The following is a 24,214-nucleotide window of genomic DNA, read 5'->3' as shown; positions in this document are numbered from 1 at the left end:
AAAATATTTACTAATTAAATAAATCAATTCTCCTGGTGTTTTCAAAGATTCCTATGAACTGACAGTTCTTCTTAACCCTGAATAAACTTACAAGTTCAGGATCATTTGAACAAGACAGTCCTTAGACAAAGTTCTGCAACAGAACCTCTTACAACTGATGGGTTCCATTAAATTTTGGTTTCGTTTTGGCAGCTTTGGGGGGCTTTTTAGGTTGTCGGGTATGTGCTTGTAGGAAACGCTGGGAGAGGTTTGTTCTTTTTTTTGTTTGTTTGTTTATTTTACACAAATCTGGGAATAAATCTTTAGATCTCAGCAGGCCCCAAATATTCCATGTCTTAGGTAGAGTCCTTACTACCTCTTTGAAGAGGTTTTGGGAACAACTTACATTGAGTCCCAAAAATGTTTTGAGGTACAAGCTGAAGGCACAAACCAGATAGAATATGTTGTGAAAGTCTGGACAGAGTAATGAATTGCTGCTGAACGTGATTACTTTCCACTGATCTGAGTGGCTGAAAGGGCCACTGATTATGGTGTAAACCCAGCAAAAAAGGTCAGTATTAATTTGGTTGTTGGCAGAAAATAAGAGAAGCAAGATATGACAAAAAGGCACATTGCTGTGATCGCAATTTAAAAAAATATAGTTTAAATACACAAGAAAATTGATTATATACTTAATGTATTTTCAAAATGTTGAATAGAGATATTTGCAAGGGTGAACATTTTGTGACAATAACACAAGTACACAAGGTTTACAACAGTGCTATGAATTAAAAAAAGGGAAAGGGTATAAACAGGAAAGCATGGAATCAGAGGATAGTTAGGCTGGAAAGGATTTCTAAAATCATAGAATATCCTGAGTTAGAAGGGACCCACAAAGATTATCGAGCCAGCTCCTCACTCTGCACAGGACAAACCAAAAATCAGACCATGTCATTTTTGTTGCCTCTTTCACTGCACACCTTCAAGAAGAATTTGGTATGTCTTCTGTACACCCTCCAATGTAATAGTTGGAGATGACAATGACATTTCTCCTTAGCATTCTTCAGAACGGACAAACCAACTTCCTTCAGCTTTTCCTTGTACTTCATGTGCTCTAGATCCCTCATCATCATGGTGCACCTCTGCTGGACTTGCTCCAGTGCCTAGTGTGACATACTCCAGATGCCATCTCAAAAGCAACAAACACTGCCGGCTACATTTGCTAATGCAGCCCAATATGCAGCTTACCTTCAGTGCTGCAAGAGCACACAGTCACAGATGTTTCGTATTTAAGTTCTTGTTTACCAGCACCCAAGGTCCTTTTCTGCAAAGCTATTTTTAGCCATTCATACCTCAGTTTATACTATTGCACAAGGCTTTTCCATCCAAGATGCACGATTTTGCATTTGCCTGTATTAAACATCATGATGCTCCTCTCAGCCTACTTCTCAACCTGCTGAGGTCTTTTCTGAATAGTAGCCCTGCCACCCAGAATACCAACTGATTCCCATGATTTGGTCTCATCTGCAAGTGTTCTAAGAGAACATGCTATCTCATTGTCCAGGGTATTAATAAAGACTATTAAATAGTATTGGTCTCAGTACTGGTCCCCTAAGCATGCCACTAGTGATAGGCTTCCAACTGGACTTTGGGAAATGGCTTGGAAGTTACTTGACTCACACCACTGAGTCTGAAGCACAAGCACTGGGAGGAAAGAGAAGAACATAAAGTATGATCACAGGAGTAACTCACACCACTCTTGGCCATTGTTTCTGTAAATCGCTGTTACCCAGAAAACACCATAGATTATGAGTGACTGTCCACTTCTATGAATATTCCTGTTTACACCTGATTTTGACCTGCAGAGATTTTCCATTGATTCCACTGAAGTCTGGACTTCCCCATCTTGTTTTTTATAACACAGAAAGCTTTCTATTGCAATGTACTGTTCTCACCTGGTCCACCTTATTACACTCAAAGTTATTTAAAAGATGTGGCTATTACAAATAAAAACTTCAAAAAGCTAGAACACTAAACAATAAAATATAACTTAAATTTATTTTGGATAAAAAATATTGTACACTTACATGTTTGTATACAAACACTGTATACATATGCATGCATACATGTACAAAATATATATTTTATTTTGTGTAAAAATCCTCAAGCTTAAAAACTACATTTCTTTAATAGCCAGTATACAGAAACCACTGTATTTCATTAAGGCTTGTTGCCTCTACTTTTACTGCTTTTATTTTACAAGTAATTGACAATATTGCCTTCAGTCATTCTATTTCTCAACTGCCTTTTCTTTCAGCATACATTTAGCAACTCTCAGGGCAGTATACCTGTTCTGCTGACACTGTCCCCCTATCTTGAATGGTATCTGTTTGTAATTCATGGTTTTGCATTGCCTGACCCACTGAAAAAAGCTGTTATTAGGATCAGTATCAACAGAACATATTTTACATATACAAAATGGCAGTGCAAACTAACACAACAGATCAAAACTGGTATCTGAACACAAACTTCTGCATGACACCCAGATATTTTTCTGTCTTCTGTATCTATCTATCTAGAGTTCTATTCCATCTATAGATGACAACATAGGGTATTATTAAAAATTCATAATGCAAATGAAATTAAAGCAAGGCTCAAACTCTTCTAATGTGTGTATCTAGTCATTTCAACTGCTCACAGTTCGCTTCACATTTTAAGCCTAATTCAACAGAAAAAAAAGAAAAACAGACTATGGGTTTAGAAATATGCATAAATTAATAATGTAGTGAAGCTTACATGACTTGGACTCTGGTGACGGTGGAGAGATGTTGGAAACGGCAAGGTCACTCTTTGACTTTTTAGGCTTCTTTGCATTTACCTGCCAGGGTTTATCATAACTTCTGAAATCTCTCCTTGTTCCTTTATTTTCTGTTAAAAGAATAATATCGAGCAATTATAATATTCTTAGGGTCATTTTTCAAATACTTCATAAACAATTAATCCAGAAAATTCTAGTCTTATCAATGCAAATTGAAGTCAGCTCTTTTTGCACGATAAATTTCATATATTTCTTCATTTTCCTAAACACCAAAATTGAGAAATTCATTGATGTTTTTCACTTAAAAACACATCTTATTTTTTGTTAGGAGGAAGTCTTTAACCTCTGTTTGTTCTGTAACATTTGACTGCCTATGCTTAAAACTTTAAATTGTATATAAATAAAGAGTTAATTTGTCAAGCAATTGACTATAAACAACTGTTGGAGATCTATTACAGTCTGAAACAGATCATTGGTCAATTTTTAGATACAAACCCAAACTTCTAAGAGCTTGTACCAGAATATCAAAGTTAAAATTTCTACTTTAGAATCATAGTGAATATTATTTCACATTTTTTTTAATGCTTCTGAAGATCTGCAATCATAAATTATTCACAGTGGAGTTCACAACATAGTGATAGCATCTTAAGTGCTGCAATGATAGCTTGTTGAAAATGTGGGTAATAAAAAAAAAAAAGGAAAAAAAAGAGCAAAGCTCAATAGAAGCTAACTTTCACACCCATATTCATTATAAGTATACTCATGGCTATCAGCTCAGCACATCAAATTAATTCAATATCTACTGGACAAACAGGATTTATTGTACATGCCCAAAACTACAGAGTAACACCTGCTCTGTATGAACATGTACATCCAAGAAATAATCCAGGAAAAGTGTGGGAAAACTATAGTGGAGACTATCCCTTTCCAGCATACAGAACATACCTGATGTTTCACTCTCTGCCCAAAGGGCAGCAGAGCCAGACAACGTTCTCTGAAGCTGACTGCGGTTCCCTTGTTTGGACTGAAGATGATCAATTAGAAATGGGATTGGCTGGTCAGGTGTCTCCGTTATCAGCTTTGTCATCAACTCCTTTAGAAAATTTAGACAAAATGAAAAATTAATGGAATATTGCACCTAACCTTATACTTACCAAAGTAGAGGACCATTAATAAAGGAAAAGCCTGTTTGCAGGTTTTAAGAAAACAGCTGGTAACATTCATCTCCCCAAACTAATGCTAGCTTTGCCCAATGAAGTGATCGCATCTGAAATTATATTAGCTTGTACATACATTTACCTTGTATAATTTAGACAAAAATTTAATTGAAATAACTTGACCACTGCTACTTGCCAGAATTTACCCAGAACAACCTGTTCAATCAACCATTCAGAACAAGAACCTTTTCAGAGCAGTAAGTAGCTCTTCTCTGACCCACATAGCCAAGTTTCTTCTGCATGGAAGTTGGTATATCAGGAGGGTTAATCCATTTTTTATTTCACCCAGACGTGAAATAGTGAATATACATTCATACCTGTGAACTTCAAGGTCTGATCAAACTGAGACAGCTATCTTTTAAAAGAACTATAGGCACAATCAACTACTTTATTACATTGGTGCACACATGGATACAAAACCAACATAGGCAGGAAACCATTGCCACCCTATGTGCTGATACTTCCTTACTGCTGGCCTCACAGGGTTGCATAAAGAGAAACAGTCTCCATTTGTTGCTCAAATTCTTCCTGGCTCCCTACACATGAAACACAGATTAGGAATTTAAAAGGAAGATGCAGCTCTGTGCTCAGCATGTGTTCTGAGTGGAAATCAATGACTAATGTGGGAGGTGACCCTGAAATACACATAGTTCCATAGGAGGCAAAAAAAAAAAAAAAAAAAAAAAGCTCCACTGAAATCAATAAATTACAGCAATGTACAACAAAATAAAGACAAAAAAAAAAAAAAAACACAACACTCAAGTTATTAAGAGCAAAACAATCAAGTTATTAAGAGCATTACTATACTGGAACAGCTTGTCCAGAGAAGTTATGGATGCCCCATCATTTGAAGAGTTCAAAGTGAGGTTGGATGGGACTATGAGCAACCGGATCCAGTAAAAGATGTCCCTGCCCATGGACAGATGATCTTTGAGGGTCCCTTAAAGGGAGCTTATGATTCTCTAACCTATCTGCAAGCACAAATCTTACCAGAACTTCCATAGACTTAAGTTTCTCTCTTCATCATTTCCATGCACTGTCACTTAATGAACAATCTTTCAAATATTAGTAATTACTTGGTATTACCATCAGTTAGTTGTGTTGGAAGAAGTCAGTTAAGAGTGAGCATAACAAAAATGTCTGTCAGTGTTCAAGAGGTATTTGGATAATACCTCAAAAATATGCTTTAACTTTTGGTTAGCCCTGAAGTGATCAGGCAGGTGGACTTGATGATTGTTGCAGGTCCCTTCCAACTGAATTATTCTATTCTATTCTAAAAAACAGTAAAAGAAGAGTAACAGCATGCAGTACTTGTAAGATGCACTAAGTTATACACCAAGACTTTCTATTCTTTTTATTCAAGTAGTGGTATAAAGAATTAGGTATAAGTGAAAAATGAAACAGAAGCAAGCTTTCCATTTCAGAAAGAGAAATCAGATTTCAGAAAACAAAAAGGAGAAAATATCTCATCTTAAAAACATTAAATGAGGATCATCTATGATTTGATTTTTGACAACTATCTACAGGGAACCTAAAAAGGTGTAACTTCATGTAGACTATCTTTTACCAAGGTAGGAGAAACCCTCTGATATATATATCATACAAGAAAAATCCAGAAGTTGGAGTAATTCATCTTTTGGTTGCTTAGCAACGCTTAACAGCAAACCTTTTTTTTTTCTCTGCCAAAATGCAAAATTAGCGACAAGTGGAAAGATGTAATCTTGTGCTTGTAATGGGCCACCATAGCAGCAGGAATTCCACTGCAGAGGATTCTATTACAAAAGGAAAAGTGTCATTCTGTAACAGCTGACTTGTAATTTAAATCATTTCTTTGAATCACGGTCTGAAAATATAATTTTTCTGTCTTAGATTAATAAAAACAAGATAAGAACTGAGAAACATGCATTGATACTATTAATTTTTTAAGAGATGCATGGGTGGTAACGTTAATAATACACTACAAAATTAATGTAGCTCTAAAACAGATAACATGGAGATGCCTACATGTCAATATACAACCAGTATTACTTGATTGTTATTATTATTGACTTACTTGTCATAGTAAGAAATGGTCTTACTATGGAGATGGAGAAAAAAAAGAAATTATGTTCCTTCTTTATAAAGAATCTTCATAAAATGAAAACGGTACACAGTTCAAAAAAAAACACCACTTATTTATGTGGCATCAAAGGACCTAGCTCCATTCACTCAGGCCTCAACCTATGCTCTCCAAGCTTCTGACAAGTGGAAAGATAATACTCTTGTCATCCCTAGCAAGCAGGCAATTACAAGGAAATACGTTATTTGCCTGTGTTTGGTTGCTTGGCTAAGACGCGGCAGGGAGGAAAAATTTCACACAGGCAATAACTGTACTTAGCACTCAGCTCACATTTTAAGTAAAAACCTCATTTCACCTCCAATGAAGTGTATATTATAGTTTAGGAATGCCTACATTAGGGGAATTCTCATTTTACCACCATTCCCTACTAAAAGAGAAACTGTCTTAAACTTCCATTCAAATTATCTGAAGTTCATTTGATGCTCTCATCTGTTGCTTAGATGACATCTTAATAGACAGCAGGATAAATGTACTCCATGGTACTCTAAATATACTCTTACAAGTTTAAAATACTTCAAAAAAGATGACAAAAGTGAAGTTATTAAATAGAAAAACTAAAGTGTACAACAAGTTACAAAAATAAAATTCCTTTCTGGTTAGCAGCAGTCTGATATGACTCACAATGTGCTAAGTAGATAAGTTCTCACACACACACAGAAAAAGAAAACAGACCAACATTCTCAATGAAGCCGCCTCTGCATTAACAGCAGAATAAAAATGGCACAAGATAATTAAAGCTGGGATCCATTTCTTATGAAAAATTCAACAGATAAGTTTCAACTATGCATAAAAAAAGCAACACAAGATGTTTTTACATGTCTAAAAATATTAACTACATTTTCTGCCTTTCTAGCCCAAATTTCCACATTTTTTACTTTTTCCCAATTTCACCTAATTAAAAAAAAAAAAATTTTGTCTACCTTTAGAACATGTTTTTCTGTATACAGTATATCTTATGACAATGAATACAAAGTAATGGCAGATTGGGTCTCCCTGATGCCAGATGAACTGTCCATCACACATGATCTCTTTCCTCCTATCTTCTTTCCACTGCTACATCTTCATTTCAATCTATGTCCTTTTCTCGTCTCTATCAGTGGGACTCTCCTCAGCATCTATCTCCCTTCCAGCTGCATAACAGGTGAAGAAGACTGTTCAAAGGTCAGTAGATATTAAACCCCTGTGTACTCATGAGATGCTGCAGAAAAAAAAAAGAAAAAAAAAAAAAGAAGTGAAAGGGAACTGCAAGATTACTACACACTACAGCACTAGGGAGAAGACATTAATTTCTGCTGCTTCCCCACTGTACTGCCCCAAATCAGGTTCTGCCCTGACCGGAATGAAAACAATGGGCAGAAAGGCCATAGAAGAAACACTGGCAGTCAATTTTTACAAGAATGTTAACTTGTACTGTACAAAAATAAAATTAGTTATGTATACTTTCTTCTGTAATGTTACATTCATATACTTTTGCATTCACTAATTTTACTAAACTATATATGCTAGACTGTTTTAAAAAGTTATGGACATTTCCAAGACAGAGATTCAGGCACATATTAAAAAAGGCTGCAAAAGATCTTGGGGGGGGGGGGGGTGTGAGGGTCCAAGGTAGTGACTTAATATATTAATTCTTTATAAAGAGAATAATTGTTCACTAGTGTGCTGTCCTGAGGTCCTCTATTAGTTATTCACTGCAGGCTCAAATTTTAATTTCCCTGTGACTGTCCATGCATTTAATACAAACGAAACAGTCTTCACAGCCTATTAATCATAGGCCCAATTACAAGAAGGCTCTAATTAGCTATGTCTAAATGTACCTACCAGGTTATTAAGTTAATTAAGAGACATTCTATCTTACACTGTAATTGATAACAGTAACTACACAACAATCACAGGTTTTGCTTATAACTATATAGACATTTACAGCCTACAGTACAGCATTCACAGATTTTGGCTGTACTGTGTTCTTACTTCATGGTTTAAATCGGATGTTTAAAGTACTCAGAGTGAATCGCCCTTGAAAGACGTCTGTCCCTCTCCTGATCAAATAAACAGACTAGGTGACTTAGCTTGATCTTCTAGGTTTGGGTGAGATTCAGTTCAAAATTAAAACAATTAAATACAGTAGCCTTCACACAGATGTTAGTCAATGAAGTCAAGGGAAACTAGAAAGCTGCTCAGTTGACTAGCCAGCGTATACCTGATTAGGATAAGAAGAATTGCTCTCCAGGCTCTACTGACTGTACTGACTATTTATCCATTGACCACAATGGAGCTTAGACACTTAGAAGACATGCAGACATATAAACTTAGCCTCGGTAATCACTTCATGGCAGGCTGTAAGTGAACAAAGAAGATATAAAACTAAGTGAAAATCTGTATAAGGAAGGTAATTTTAATAGACAGTTCTAGTGATTGACACATTTGTTCTCTAGAACCCCTTTCTGATTTGTACAGTAATAACCCAATAAATTTTTAAAAAACAACAAAGGGGTAAAATTACCTTTCCATTCTCATTTAAGAATTGCAAAATTTAAACATCACTGCTTCTACCACAAAAGATTATGTTCTATGGAAACGAAGAAAAAATACCAGCTTCCTTCTTTCAGAAAATAGCCAGACCTTAAACCTGCTTGAGCAATTCAGAATTAAAAACAAAACCAACCAACCAAACAAACAAAAACTGATGGAATATATTCAAAATGGACTTCAACATATTTTAAGCACTCATGAAATTATCACCTCTCTATGAAATAAATTATTCAACACAAAGCAAATCCCTGTATAAACATGGTTCGTGTCCCTGCACCATATTTGTTTCAAACTAATAGAGACAGAAGAACAGTTGAGAGGAAAGCCCTCCAGGATTAGTAGTACTATTCAGCCTGTTTGCAAAAAATATTCAGACATTTACCTGGAATTGACTACAAAATTCCAATCAACAAAAACACCTCTTTCTTTACTCAAAGCCTCAACACCACCCATTTCAGCCCTAGCTGTGCAGATGAATTCAGAATTACATATCATGGCACACAGTCCACACAGAAATTAGTTTGGAAATACAACTAAAGAGAAAGCGCAAAGCTGATATCACAGTCCTCAGAGTACTGATGCAAACAAAATTCCCCCGCAGGTGGTACTGTTAAGGAAACCCATAGTATGGTAACATTTTCAGACTTAGAATACTATTATTCTAAGTCTCAAGATGATTTTTTCATAGCTCAAATCAGGTCCCAATATACAAAATTGTTAAACTTTTGGTTTGTACAATGACAGATTCCAAAAAAAAAACCAACACATCACTGAATAAATAAAAGTCCTCCTTAAATGTTCATCTATTAATTATCTTTACCAGTTCCACAACAAAAGATCAGTTCCTGGGGCTATGTTACTAACCACACATTTAGGGAGTCTCTGGAGAACAGAATGGATGCAACATATTCCATCCACTACAAACTCTGCAAACCACATAATCAATTCCCTCAGTTGGATGAACTAGCCCTGTCTAACATAAATCCAACTCATGCACATAGCAGTTGATGAAATATGCATCACTGATCTTACTTAATTATCCAGAAACAAAAACCTTTTGCATGTATGAGGTCTGGTGGACAAATTCAAAGTTCCACTGAGTAATCTCATAATAGTTTATCAAACTCCACCATGCAGGTTATAGCATGTGTAGTAACAGCAGCAGCGGTCGCCAAATGTTGAGAAGAGAGGAGCTCCGCAGAGGACCTAAGGGTCCTGGTGGACAACAGGTTGGCGAAGAGCCAGCAGTGTGCCCTTGTGGCCAAGAAGGCCAAATGGCATCCTGGGGTGCATTCCTGTTCTACTCTGCCCTGGTGAGGCCACATCTGGAGTACTATGTCCAGTTCAGAACTCCCAGTTCAAAAAGATAGGGATCTTCTAGAGAGAATCCAAGGAAGGCCACAAAGATGATTAAGGGCCTGGACCACCTCTGGTACGAGGGAAGGTTGAGAGACCCAGGTCTGTTCAGCCTGGAGAAGACTGAGAGGTGATCTGATCAATGCTTATAAATATCTAAAGTGCTGGAGAATGGACTGGGCCAGCCTCTTTTCAGCGGTGTGCAGCGATCAGACAAGGGGCAATGACCAAAAACTGGAACACGGGAAGGTCCACACAAACATGCATAAGAACTTCTTTACAGTGGCGATGACAGAGCACTGGAACAGGCTGTCCAGAGAGTTGTGTAGTCTCCTCTGAAGATATTCAAAACCCGTCTGGATACTTTCCTGCTCAACCTACTAGAGGGAATCTGCTTTTAGCAGGGGTGTTGGACTTGATGATGTCCAGAGGTCCCTTCCAACCCCTATAATTCTGTCAGTTCCCAGGGGGAGGCTGATGGTGTTTCTGAGACCCGGTGCTGTGGGTGTGTAGGCACCAGCCAGCAGGTGACCAGTATCATGAGAGGTCTGGGCAAGAGTTCAGCAGAGCCATCAAAACACACGGCCAGTTCAAAGGGCAGGAGGTCGCGTGACACTCGCTCCCAGGGAGTGCCAGCACCCAGGGCCATGACCGGGGGGAGGGCGGTTGGTGCAGTTCTCATGGAAGGGTGCTCAGCTTTCCAGCAGGTGTGGGCTGCAGCACTGACAGAGGTGCAGACATGGTGAGCGCTAGACAGAAAGCCATGCTCTCCACTTCTGTTGCTCTGGCACCAAGTAGGACCAGTCCAGCCACGCAGACGGAGCTGCAGGCAGTCCACGCGACCACCCAGCTCTCAGGCTGTGGGATGTGTCTGGTGCTGCTCCCTGGGATGGAGGGCAAGAGCAAGCACGTGTGTGAGGCGTGCCCAGGTAGATGAACTGCTCTGCCTGGTGGCCACACATCAGGAAGAGCTGGGGAGACTGAGGAGCATCTGGGAGTCTGAAAAGGTCAATGCAGCCTTCTCAGGTAAGCACATGCCAACCTGGCACAGCCACCACTGAAACAGGCTTGGCATCTGATCAGCATCAGAATAAAGGCAGCAACTTGAGGGACACTGAGGAGTGGAAGCAAGCTACTGCATGGAGCTGGAGGAGGAGCCCCGTCTGCCTGCTCAGCTTCCACTACCGAGGAGGCATGAGGGTCTGGGTGGGGCAGGTGAGGGATGTGAAAAGAGGGAAGAAGTATCTGTGCAAGTTCACCCTCCAAGGTCAGATCAACAGAGGCTTCATAGCAAGTGTAGCATCAAGACCAGTGCCATGAACAAACAGCAGCGGGTTGTAGTCAGAGGTGGTAACTCCTTCCTCAAGGGAACAGAGGCTTACATCTGCAGGCCAGATCCTCTTCACAGAGAAGTTTGCTGTCTCCCTGGGGCTCAGATCAGGAAGCTTCTGGGCATAATACAGCCTTCAGAATACAATCCACTCCTCTTTCAAATGAGTGCCAATGACTTAGCTACAGGAAGCCTGAGACCTATCAAAAGAAATTTCGGGGCCCTGGGGAGACAACTAAAGGACTCAGGAGCACAGATAGTGTCTTCCTCAATACCCCCAATAATGGGGAGAGACCAGGAAAGAAACAGGTGAGTCCAGGTCATCAATGCCTGGCTTCAAGACAGGTGCCTCCACCAGAACTTTGGGTTTTATCATCATGGAAGAATCTTTGAGACAGAAGATCTGCTGGGGCCTGACAGGACCCACCTGTATCCACTGGGGGAATATTTCTTGGTCCGTAACCTGGTGAGACTGATTGAGACGGCTTTAAACTAAGAGCAAATTTGGAAGGGAACATTTAGAACACCGAGGATATGCCAAGTGATGATGCAGCATTGCCTGAGGGTGGAAAGGATAAGGGCAACTATGCCACTCCTGGGAGCACTGTGGGTTCAGGAGTGCACCGGAAATGCTTGCATACCGATGCACACAGTATGAGGAACAAATGGGATGAACTGGAAGCTTTGATCCTTTCCCAGAGCTACGACATCATTGGTATTAGTGAGACCTGGTGAGACGAGACCCACAACTGGAGTGGAGGGCAGGTGAGGTGGAGCTGTTGTGCTGTACATAAAGGAGCGATTAGACTGTACAGCCATTGCCATTAGGGTGATGCAGTAAAGAGCCTCTGGGTGAGGATTAAGGGGATCGATTGCAAAGTAGACGTTGTATTGAGTGTCTACTATCAACCGCCCAACCAGGACAGTGGCATAGATGAGCTATTCCATAGGCAAGTAAGGGAAATATCAGGATTAGTCGCACCCGTTCTTCTGGAAGACTTCAACTTCCCAGACATAAACTGTGAATACCATACTGCCACAGCAAGTAAGGCTGGAAAATTCTTAAGGCAACTTCCCATTACAAGCACTGAGTGAGGCATCTAGGAACGAGCCCTCCTGGATCTGTTGTTTGAGAACAGGGAATGGCTTGTGGGAGAGGTAACAGTAGGTGGCTGCCTTGACCACAGTGACCATGAATTAGTTGAGTTCAAAATTTTTGGTGTAAGGAGACAAAAGGTCTGGACTTCAGGTGAGCAAACTTAAAGCTTCTCAGCGAGCTAGTTAGCAGTGTCCCCTGCGGACCAGCTCTAAAGGATTTATGGATCCATGAGAGCTAGCCACTTTTCAAAATCCACCTTTTAAAAGCTCAGGAGCAGGAAATCCCACTGTGCTGCATGTCAAGAAAGCAAGGCAAAAGACTGGCCAAGCTGAACAGGGAACTCTGCCTAGAACTAGGGCAGAAGAAAATATATGAGCTCTGGAAGCAAAGTCTCACTTGACAGGGAGCGTACAGAGCTGCAGTTTGCATATCCAGGGAGAAAACAAGAAAATTCAAAGCCCAATTTGAGTTAACACTGGCTGCTGTGGTGTCGGACAACAACAACAACAAAAAAGACTTTTTCAAGTAGATCAACAGCAATGGCAGGTTAACAAGAAAACCTGGGCTAATACTTGGAGCAGATGGTCACCAAACAAGTAAGAAGGAAGTAAGGCATAGGCATTTAATGCCTTTTTTTTTTGCCTCAGTACTTATTAGTAATGACAGTTTTTGGGCTTCCTGGACTTCAGAGTCCGAGGATCATAACCAGGGGAGCAGTGACTTTCCATCTGTGGTCACTGGAATTGTAAGGGAACAGCTGTATAGCTCAATATTCAACAAGTCCATGGGGTCAAAGCGTATTCACTCCAGACTGCTGAAGGAATTAGTGGATGTCATAGATAGACCCCTCTCAACAGTTTACCGAAAACCACTGGAGTCTGGGAAGGTCCCTGCTGACTGGAAGCTAGCCAACATTATACCCACCTACAAGAAGGGCATGAGAGAAGACCCACGAACTTACAGACCTATTAGTCTAACCTCAGTCCCTGGAAAAGTTATGAAGAATATTGTCCTGGGTGCTACTGAAAGGCACTTAAAGAGCAAAGCTATTAGCAGACATAGCCAACGTGGGCTCATCCTGCCTTCATAATTTGATCTTCTTCTGTCATAAGGTCACCCACTTGGTGGATAAAGGGAACGCAGTGGACATAATCCTTGTGGATTTCAGCAAGGCCTTTGATACTGTCCTTCACGGCATCCTGCTGGACAAATCGTCCAACTGTGAGATTAACAGGTTTACACTGCACTGAGTGATGAACTGGCTTGACGTTAGAGCTCAAAATGTTGTAGTAAATGCAGACACATCTGGCTGGCGGACAGTCACCAACGGTGTTCCCCAGGGCTCAGTTCTTGGGTCAGTCCCTTTCAACATTTTTATCAATGATCTGGATGCTGGACTGGAGTGCATCCTCAGCAAGTTTGCTGATGATACTAAACTGGGAGGTGCTGTTGACTCCCTGGGACGATGAGAGGCCTTGCAAAGGGATGTAAATATATTGGAGTACTGGGCAATCAGCAACAGCATGAAGTTCAGCAAGGGAAAATTCCAGGTTCTGCACCTGTGATGGAGCAATGCTGGACACAGTTAAAGACTGGGAGATGAGTAGCTGGAGAGCAGCTCAGCAGAAAGCAACCTGGGGGTGCTGGTCAACAGCTGGCTCAACACAAGCCAGCAACATGCCCTGGAAGCCAGGAGGGCAAACTCCATTTTGGGGTGCATTAAACACAGCACAGACAGATTGTCAAGAGCAGTGATTCTCCTGTTATATTTAGCGTTGCTTCAGTCTCACCTTGAATATTTCATGCAGGTACTTGAAAGAATCCAGAGGAGAGAAACAAAGCCGGTAAAAGGGCTGGAAGGCATGTCCTGTGAGGAGAAGCTGAGGATACTTGGGTTGTCTGGTCTAGAGAAAAGGAGGCTGAGAGGCGACCTCACTGCTATCTGCACCTTCCTGAGAGGAAGCGGAGAGGGAGGTGCCAGCGTATTCTCCTTGGTAACTGATGACAGAACACACAGGAACAGCACAAAGCTGTATCAGGAGAGGTTCAGACTCGACTTTATGAAAGATTTCTTTACCACAGGGATGGTCAGACACTGGAACAGGCTTCCTAGAGAGGTGGTTGATGCCTCATGCCTGTCAGTGTTCAAGAGACATTTGGACAATGCCCTCAATAAAATGATTTAACTTTTGCTTAACCCTGAAGAGGTCAGGCAGTTGGACTACATTAGCTTTGAAGGCCCCTTCCAATTGAATTATTCTTTTCTAATATTTACCTGAATCTCTTGTTGTATTTTTCCCTTTGAGGGCTTCTTCCTCACATCTTATTCTCGATATTTCAAATATCTTTGTCCCTAATTCATTATATCACTTTGAATTCACAACATAGCTTCAAACACCTTTGCTCTTTGGTTTTATTGATGAAAGTTTTCCTTTCTTCCTTTCAATCGTTTCAGACAAGAATGCTGTCAAAAGGGAGGTCATCAGTACTAAGTTACTCTACATTAACATTAACTACTTCATGGCAGTAGAACAAAAGGTAAAGACATGCTCTCTCTCACATATGCCAAGCAGGTCAGCAGTATCGCTTTTCCTCCCTTGCTTTTCAAATCACAACAATTTTCTGTGATAGCTACCAGTTCTTTCAGCAGTCCTCTATCTCTGCATAACAATCTCACAGTTGTGGAACCATTCTTCCTATATCATTATCTGGACTCAGCAAGGATTTATCAAGCAAGGGTAGTTCATATTGAAGTAGAAACACTAAGGTTTCCCTCAAGTGTAATTCTATCCTGAAGACAAAGCACTTCACAGTTCAACCAAGAGAAAATGAAAACTACTGGTCTTCTGAAAGGTCTGTAGGATGTAAATCAAAAGGACAAGGGCTAAGAAAGAGTATTACAACCTAAACTGATTTCCTTAAATTACAGCCCTAAAACAACACTGACTGTGCATTCCTGTCTTTCCTAAAGCCTAGCTCAACAAGTTATAGCTGATCTTTTTCTGATCAGCTGAAGTAATCTTTTTTCATTTTCGAGGTCTAAGGTGAAGCCATTCGTTCCTCAGTGTTCAATGATTCATTACTGTAACTGTTAAAAAAAATCGCATCATATTTCCAGTTCAAGTTTCACTGACAGTTTCTACATACCTGGAATATACTTTTTTTTTTTTTTGAGGGAGGGTTATACTGGGAATTAAAGGTAGGTATTTTCATGGCTGCTAAGCACCCATCAGCTGGTCACTCACTCCTGCCCCCTGCAGAATGGGGGAGAGAACAGGAAGAGCAAAAGCAGGAAAAAATTGTGGGTCAAGATGGAGAAAACTTAGTAAATGAAGAAAGAAATCAAACAAACATAAATACATAATAAGTGAATCATAGAATCATTAAGGTTGGGAAAGACCTCCAAGATCAGATGGTCCAACTGTCCCCCTACCAACAATACCACCCACTACACCATGTCCCTAAGCACCACGTCCAACCTTTCCTTAAACACCCCCAGGGACAGGGACTCCACCACCTCCCTGGGCAACCCGTTCCAATGCCTGACTACTCTTTCTGAGAAGAAATTTCTCCTAATTTCCAACCTGAGCCTCCCCTGGCACAACTTGAGGCCATTCCCTCTAGTCCTATGACTGGTTATCGGTGAGGTTGACCCCCAGCTCCCCACAACTTCCTTTTGGGTAGTGGTAGAGAGCAATAAGGTCTCTCCTGAGACTCCTCTTCTTCAGACTAAACAACCCAAATAGGTATTTTGATCCCACTAAGATATTATGAAAATGGCTGGGCTCATCCCCTCCCTGGGTGAGCACCTGCAAAGGCAATCACTCACCACCTCCCACAAGCAGACTGATGCCCAGGCAATGCCCAAGCAATGACTAGTTTGAAACAAAATAATCCCGTTTTTTACTGCTGAGCATGACATTACACAATATAGAATATCTGCTTGGTCAGCTCAGGTCAGCTGTTCTGGCAGCGTCATTTCTCAGTCTCTTGCCCATCCCAGCTTGCTCACTGAGGGGGCAGAGCAAGAAACAGAGAAGACCTTGACACTGTGCAAGCACTGTTCAGCAACAGCTAAAACATTGGTGGGGTGTTACTGATACAGTTTTAGTCACAAATCTAAAACCACAGCACCATATGGACTGCTGTGAAGAAAATCGACTCCATCCCAGCCAGACCCAGTATAGTACCACTACGGTAATGGTTATTAAGGGCTTATAGTTGGAGATTAGAAGGAAAAGGTTGTATTGGAGAAAATAAATAAATAAATGACTCAGAAAAGGACTTAAGCTTAGGTAGTTTTGATGCATCAGAAGTAAATAATTATAAAGCCATGTGTCTGCTTAAAATGCCTTGATAATCAGATCACTGTTGTGTGACTGAAAAAAAATTAAGCATTTCTTTCCTTCCAGAAGCCTATCCAAAAAAACCTTTAGGTCTTTTTTAGAATTTATCTATACAAACATTTTGCAGATTGCTAACAGTTATTTCTGGATAACTTGGACGATACATATTTTCATAATGTATGCAGCAACCAACCACCCCGTCACGTGCTTTTATGTTTTTGATGTTTTGATTTTTGTTTTAAGCTGTATCACTTATCCCAGTAAAGTTTAAAAATGTAAGTATATGTTTCAAAATTAGATCACACATTAGATATGCTGCTGATAAATTAAAAGAAGAAAAACTTATCAGACATACATGTTGCCATTTATCAGTTCTCATATTGTGGGTTGTGGTTTGTTTTGTTTTTTTTTTCTGGTTCTTATTTTCACAATTTAGGGGAACTAAACTGATCAATACATCAGTGCTTAAAGAAAATTACTATGTAGGACAAGATTTTGTATTTTTTCCAGTAAGTGTCTCATAATACCTATGCACAATATCAGAAATATGACAGTAATAAACTTGGTCTAGGAATTAAGAGTCCCAATTTCACACTACTTAAAGTCCCAGTTTTCAACATAGTTACTCTTAAATTTTATAGCAGAAGAAGCACCTAAATCCAAAGTTGGGCAAAATGATGTTTTGTCTAAAAGCTGGTGAAAGTACTACCTAAAATTCCTTGCAAGGAACACACCCATTCCATCCATAGCCTGAAGCTGTGTTACAACCAGCAAAGAACAAGCCTACCTATAGGGCAGAAGCAACAACCCAGGTACCCCTACTTTCTTTACTCTACTATTACCTGGAAGTTGAGTGCTGGGTTTGTTCCCTCAAAGGCAGCACAGCCTCACAGAAGGTAATGTCCAATCCATTTGGACAGAACTTCTAAGAGCTATAAGCTTGATAGACTGTTGCTGTGCTCCAATCTCCCCCATTTCATATGGCTGTCTACTACTTTCTACACTTTTGTCTATTGTACACATACAGCATATACAACTGAATAATAAGATTATGGTTTTGTAGAAAATCACTAAGTGCTTAGTGGCAACACAAACTGAATATACTTGTGATCGAGTCATTGTTTTAGAGGTCCAGTCAAATTCTCATTTAGGTCAACAGTGAAAATGCTGTTAACAACAGAAGCAAAAGGAAGAGAAAAGTCAACTTCTGAAAAGCTCAGCCACATCCAAAATAAATTCATAGCCTATGTAAAGACTCTTTTCTAACACCAAGAGTTTCAGCATTGCTTAATTTCACAGTGTGTAATTTTCCTAAGAAAGAAAGTGTCAGGCTAACTCAGAAAACGATCAGTGAAATATCTCAAAGCAATCTGAAATAGATAACAAATACAGGGCTTAAACACAATAACAAATTTGTTAGAGGAATAGGATTTCTTGTTCTAATGCAGAAAAAAATACATACATACCGGGGCAAAACATGCAGAGCTGGAAATACTGAATATACTCTTTTATTATCATCATTATGGGTATATGTGGAAAAAAAGTGAAATAGATATTCCAGTGTTTTGCATTTATTCAAGTGAATGCATTCGTTAGAATTGTAATGACTGGACAATTGAGATAAATAGTAATTCATATATTCATTAATGTATTCATAATACAAAATCCAAATTCCACCTAAAACATAAAAGCATAATTCCTTCTGTTTGTAGAAGACTTATTTGCTGTAAAATTACTTTAACACAAATTTGATATTACAGGTTGTGATGTATCTTCGAGTTACAAATGTGCAGAGTCCATGAATTTTCCATGTAAACAGGTCAAGTTAAAAACATTTGCACATAACAAAACGGCTCTTCATATATATGAAATATTGACATTCAAAATGAATAAGCTAAATTTTTTCCACTTCATATTTCATCACGTTAAAAGCTTGTCAAAATTTTGCTAGCTGTGTAAAAAAAAAAAAAAAAAACGTGATGACTAGTCACATTAGAAAGGCCTAATACTTTACTCAGACAATGTCCTCTGTAGATAGCAGTACTGGAGTGAAGAAAAAGTGAAAACAGGACACTTATGACATTTACAAGTCATCTGTTAACATTAGAAATTTTGCTTAAAATCATTCTCCTACCTTTTTTAAAAAAACATTTGCATTTTTTAAAAGCTACTAACCGTATGCAAAACCATAGCACCCAAAGCAGAACACCAGCAATAGTGAGCAGAGCTCTTCCACTCTTTTCCAAACAACAGTTTCCTGAGGAAATTACTGCAAGTACATTAATGGCGCATACCACTAGAGGAATTTCCCACTGGAAACTGTTTTGCAGTCACCCATCCAGAAAAAGAGAAGGAAAGCACACTCAAAATTATGGGGTGAGCTCTGGGCACACATAACAGAATCCCAGATCCTGCACTCAACTTGGCCATCCAGCTTTGCCTACCCATTTGTCTTAGCATAGCAGACACACAAGCAGCCATCAAATGTTTGTTTATCCAAATAATTTACCAGCAGGCATGAGGAAGATTTCTAAGCCTGATGTCACACATGAATGAAGGAGATGAAAAAAACAAATAAACAAAAAAAAAAAAACAACTGGCAGAAGTGCCTGAAGACACAAGGAAAGCAAATGTCATTCCTATCCTCAAGAAGGGCAAGGAGAAGGATCCAGGGAACTACAGACCAGTCAGCCTCACCTCAATCCCTTGGAAGGTGATGGAGTAGCTAATCCTGGAAAACATTTCCAGGCTCATGAAGGAGAAGAAAACCATCAGAAGCAGTCAGCATGGATGCACCAAAGGGAAGTCATGCTTGACCAACCTGATAATATTCTACAACGAAATCATCAGCCTGATGGATGAGGAGGGGAGTAGTGGATATTGTCTTCCTGGACTTCATTAAGGTCTTTGGCACTGAAACCCAGAAGATCCTCAGAGAAGCTGTTGAAGTATGGACTGGATGAGAAGACAGTGAGGTAGACTGAAAACTGGCTGAACAGCTGGGCCCAGAGGGCAAGTTTTCAGTGGTGCAAAGCCTACTTAGACGCCAGTAACAAGTGGAGTACCCCAGGGGCCAATACTGGGTCCAGTCTTGTTTAACACCTTCGTTAATGATCTGGACAATGGCACAGAGTGCACCCTCAGTAAATTTGCAGATGACAAAAAAACTGGGGGGAGCAGCTAACTCACGAGGGGGCTGCACAGCCAATCCAGAGGGACCTCAACGGGCTGCAGAGGTGGGCTGACAAGAACCTCATGAAGTTCAGCAAGGAGAAGTGCAGAGTCCTGCAGCTTGGAAGGAACAACTCCAGGCACTAGCACATGCTGGGGGCCGCCCAGCTGGAAAGCAGCTCTGTAGAAAAAGCCCCGGAAGACACCAAGAGGAACATGAGTCAGTAACGCACCCTTGCTGCTAAGAAAGCTAACAGTATTCTTGGCTGCATCAGGCAAAGTATTGCCAGCAGGTCATGAAAGGTGATCCTTCCCCTCTACTCAGCACTGGTGAGACAGCATCTGGAGTGGTGTGTCCAGTTCTGGGCCCCAAATTACAAGAGAGACATGGAGCTACTGGAGAGGGGCCAGCAGAGGGCTATCAAAATGATCAAGAAACTGGAGCATATCCCCTGTGAGAGGCTAAGGAAGCTGGGACTGTTCAGCCTGAAGAAAAGGAGGCTCAGAGATGATCTCATCAATGTCTATAAATACATGAAGGGGAAATGTAAAGAAGACAGAGTCAGACTCTTTTCAGTGGTGCCCAGTGACAGCACAAGAGGCAACGGGTACAATCTGGAAAGCAAGAGGTTCCATCTAAACATCAAGAAGCACTTCCTTACTGTGCAAGTGACCAAGCACCAGCCCAGGTTGCCCAGAGACATTGTGGAGTCTCCCTCCTTGGAGATCTTCAAAAGTCACCCAGACATGGTCCTGGGCAACCTGTTTTGGGTAGTCCTGCATGAGCAGAGGGGTTGGACCAGATGGCCTCCAGAAGTCTCTTCCAACTTCAGCCATTCTGGGGTTCTGTGATTTTGCAAGACTAAAAAAAAGAAATCCTAGTATTATTAAAATGCCCAAGTACAAATTTCAGCATACAATTTCAGACCTTTTGGACCATTTTGAGGCTGTGACCCAACTCATGGTTTGGACTGAACTTGAAATCAAATCACTTGCATAGCAGTATTTAGGAAGTGGCTTTACTACATGAACTGTTCTGAAGTTACTCATTAAACTAAGATACCAGAATCATACACTGGCCATAAATTTAGAATTAGAAATAATGTTTCTACCCACTGACATACCTACTTTATTTAATAAGGGTCCTTACAATAAATTTAATTCTGAAGTATAAGCACAATCAAATGGATGATTTTAATCTAATAGATTTTTTTTTGAGCATGGCTTATTACAAAAGAGAGTGAGTGAATCTTTTTAATTTTCAGTTCAATCATTTAAAATTAAAGTTTTTATTACCAGATTTCAAACAATAATTTTAAGGCTTGCAGGCTTATGCATGACTGCACTGGGGACACCATGGGCCAATAAAAGATTTCAGTATCTTAACTGAGAGTTCAGAGAAATTTAGTTACCCCAAACTAAAATCACTTCTTGACAGTCTCCGTAATATTCATACCATCTGTTTGACCTGACAGTACCCCAGGTACAGAAACTGTAAGTGAACCTCTGTAATCTGATACACTTTAGGAATGCACTTTTTTTATCCAAACACTTCAGAATCAAACAAAGCCAATCATGGGGAAGTGACCAGAATGCAAGGTTGCTTTTTTAAGGCAGCTGCCTAAATAACCATACTACAGCCTGCTGACATTGCTCTGCAAGGAGGTAGGAGGTATGTCTAATCCCTGCAGGCTGAACAGGACACTGAGCACAGGATATCACAGTCTCTGAGCAAGTGAACAACAGAAGGATTCTGTTGTTATTTCTTCTAACCATACCTTAAATTTAAAAAGTAAGCTTTGATCTGTGCTTTTTTTTTTTTTTAAGAAAGACAGTTTCTGATCTTCTAGAAAAGATGGAGTGCTCTAAAATTAAATAAAAAATAGTAATAATAAAAATTAAAAATTAAAAATCAACATAAAAACACAAACCCTGGGTAAACAGGTTCTTTGCTTTCCCAGTTAAGGCTTTGGATGGTGCTTTCATACACAAATACAACAGGATACCTGGGACAGAATGCTCTGAAGTATAATAAAAATAACAGCTGGGAATAGACAGTGTTAGACTGCATGAAGTTACAGGATGAAAGTACCTAAGAGCTTTAGATTATTATGAACAAAATTTGTATCTTGGCTGCATACAAAATTGTGGCAAGCAGCCCCAGCTGCAGGAAGAGAGAGGTGATAGTGACATTGGATTTCAGGTTTCTGAATAGGATTGGATTCATATAGATTAGCTTGAGCTTCTCAAAGTTAGAGACCTTTCAAGTATAAAAGTTCATCATTTTTAAAGACATATGAAACACACTTAACATGTTTAAAGTCTCACACTTAAAGAGTAATGACTCAAAAAGGATTTAGAATATTGGTTTTGTAAGGCCACTATGGGATCTTCTGTCCATATAATAGAATCCTTAGATGTAAACAGTTGTGGAGATTCATACCTCCTCAGAGGTCTTATAGAGTTGGTGTTCTCTGACCATGCCTACTGTGTGCCCAGCATTAATCCCTTAGACATGCAGTAAAGCCAAAGTTAGTGTCACACACACAAAATCTCATTCAGACATTAAAGCCATATTTTCAATGAAGCCTTGGCCTGATCATTCCAGAATATGAAGTCTGCCTCTGCAAACTGCCACCTGAATGTCTTCCACACTTTCACCAGCCCATGCAAGTAGCACATAATATATAAACCACTGGATAATGGACATCATGAAGCAGCAGACAGATGAGCCCATGATGGCAGAAAAATAAATATTCACAGCTGTCAGGTGTCCATTAGCAGACACTGTTCTGATAGCTTTTGGAACAAGAGAGAGTATATCTTGCTTTATCTGTAAAAGGCAAATCAATATTACTTCTCCCATGGAAAAAGGATACGAGGAACATTGCGTTACAACAACATCACACTTACTCAAGCTGTATAGAAAGATAAACATGAGATGATGTTTAAATAAATTTTACTTTCCAGTTATGTAGCCAAAGTTATTAAATATTCTGTATTTGTTCTATGTATTAAAATGATTACAAAAAATGATTTTTTTTAATCTTGACCAAAAAAATAAATAAATTAAACTATTCATAGGGAAGTTCAAATAATAGCCAGCAATTACAGTCATACAAAATTGAGGACAGGACTTACCAGAGGACTAAGTAGGGAAGTTCTAACACAGATTTAATTATCCTGAGTTTAACTGTCAAAGTTAACCCTATATTTACTCAAGTAATGAAGTTAACAGATGCTTAGAATTTAAATTATTTCATTTACAGATTTTTCTCTAGTAAAGCAGCTAAATAATTGTTGGTAATAGTCTAATCACAAGTTTTATTCATGCATTTTGAAAAAATTAATATCTATGCAGATATGCATCTTAATTTCCTATTATTTACCTGTGAGAGGCTGACTTGGTCTCATAAGACTTCATACCAATTTTGTAATCAGCTTTTAAAATAGAACTAAATGTTTATTATGCACCAATACAACAGAGATTTCTGAACTAGAAAGGTCAGAATTTGTTGCCATAGAAAAATCGGGATATTCATTTTCACCACAGCAAAATACAAAGGGTTCTTTTATATCTGTAGAATTTATATACTGCAAGTGTGGCTAGAACTCCTTAAATAAAACTAAGGAGTAGTGATCAGAATAGTTTTAATACAGCATGTTAAAATACAAAAGGATATTTCACATATAAACATTTACTTGATTGATTTAAAGCTACTTGTATCCTTTTTCCCTGCTACAGGAAAGGCTACCCTGATTTGCCTTCTTCAGGTAACACAAGATACACAATATCTTACCAGAGTAATCAGCAAAGCCACTGAAGACTATTTGCAAGCGGATACCCGACAGCTCTCAAATGCCTTTGGGAACACACGACCTTGTTCGGTTTGGTTCTACACAGCCCATACTCTGTGCTCATCGCAAATATAAAAATCTCCTTCTTTGCTACTACAATTTCTAAGCAACACTTTTACATTAGTAGTAATTTAAAATGTATTCAGTTTGGTGTAGTTGAAGCTTTTGTTTAATTAAATACACATTTGTACTTTCTGGTGAAAAAAATTGCAAAACCCACAATGAAATCAGAATGAAAAGATTTGGTTTCTTTAAATGCAAGAATACAGTAATCTTTTGCCATGCAGAAGCCATCAGCACACCGATACAATAATAAAGTTTGATAATAAATACATGAATTTATAATACAACAATAAGTACCTAAATAACTATGATAACTAAAAAAATCA

The 24,214-nt window shown here is 39.3% G+C and overlaps 1 protein-coding gene across 1 annotated transcript in view; it reads right to left on the bottom strand.

Annotated features, from left to right (window-relative positions):
• C2H8orf34 (chromosome 2 C8orf34 homolog) overlaps window positions 1-24,214 on the bottom strand; it is a 168,976-nt gene that overhangs the window by 128,139 nt on the left and 16,623 nt on the right. The window contains exons 2-3 of the mRNA XM_035563073.1: window positions 3,743-3,890; window positions 2,776-2,907 (exon numbers count right to left, since the gene is read on the bottom strand). Coding sequence (XP_035418966.1) covers window positions 2,776-2,907; window positions 3,743-3,890 — 280 coding nt within the window. The remainder of the gene's footprint in view (window positions 1-2,775; window positions 2,908-3,742; window positions 3,891-24,214) is intronic.

The sequence above is a fragment of the Cygnus atratus genome, chromosome 2, assembly GCF_013377495.2.
Source record: "Cygnus atratus isolate AKBS03 ecotype Queensland, Australia chromosome 2, CAtr_DNAZoo_HiC_assembly, whole genome shotgun sequence".
Taxonomy (NCBI): Eukaryota; Metazoa; Chordata; class Aves; order Anseriformes; family Anatidae; genus Cygnus; species Cygnus atratus.
Note: the sequence above shows the minus strand (reverse complement) of the source record. Positions and strands in the feature narration are given on the sequence as shown.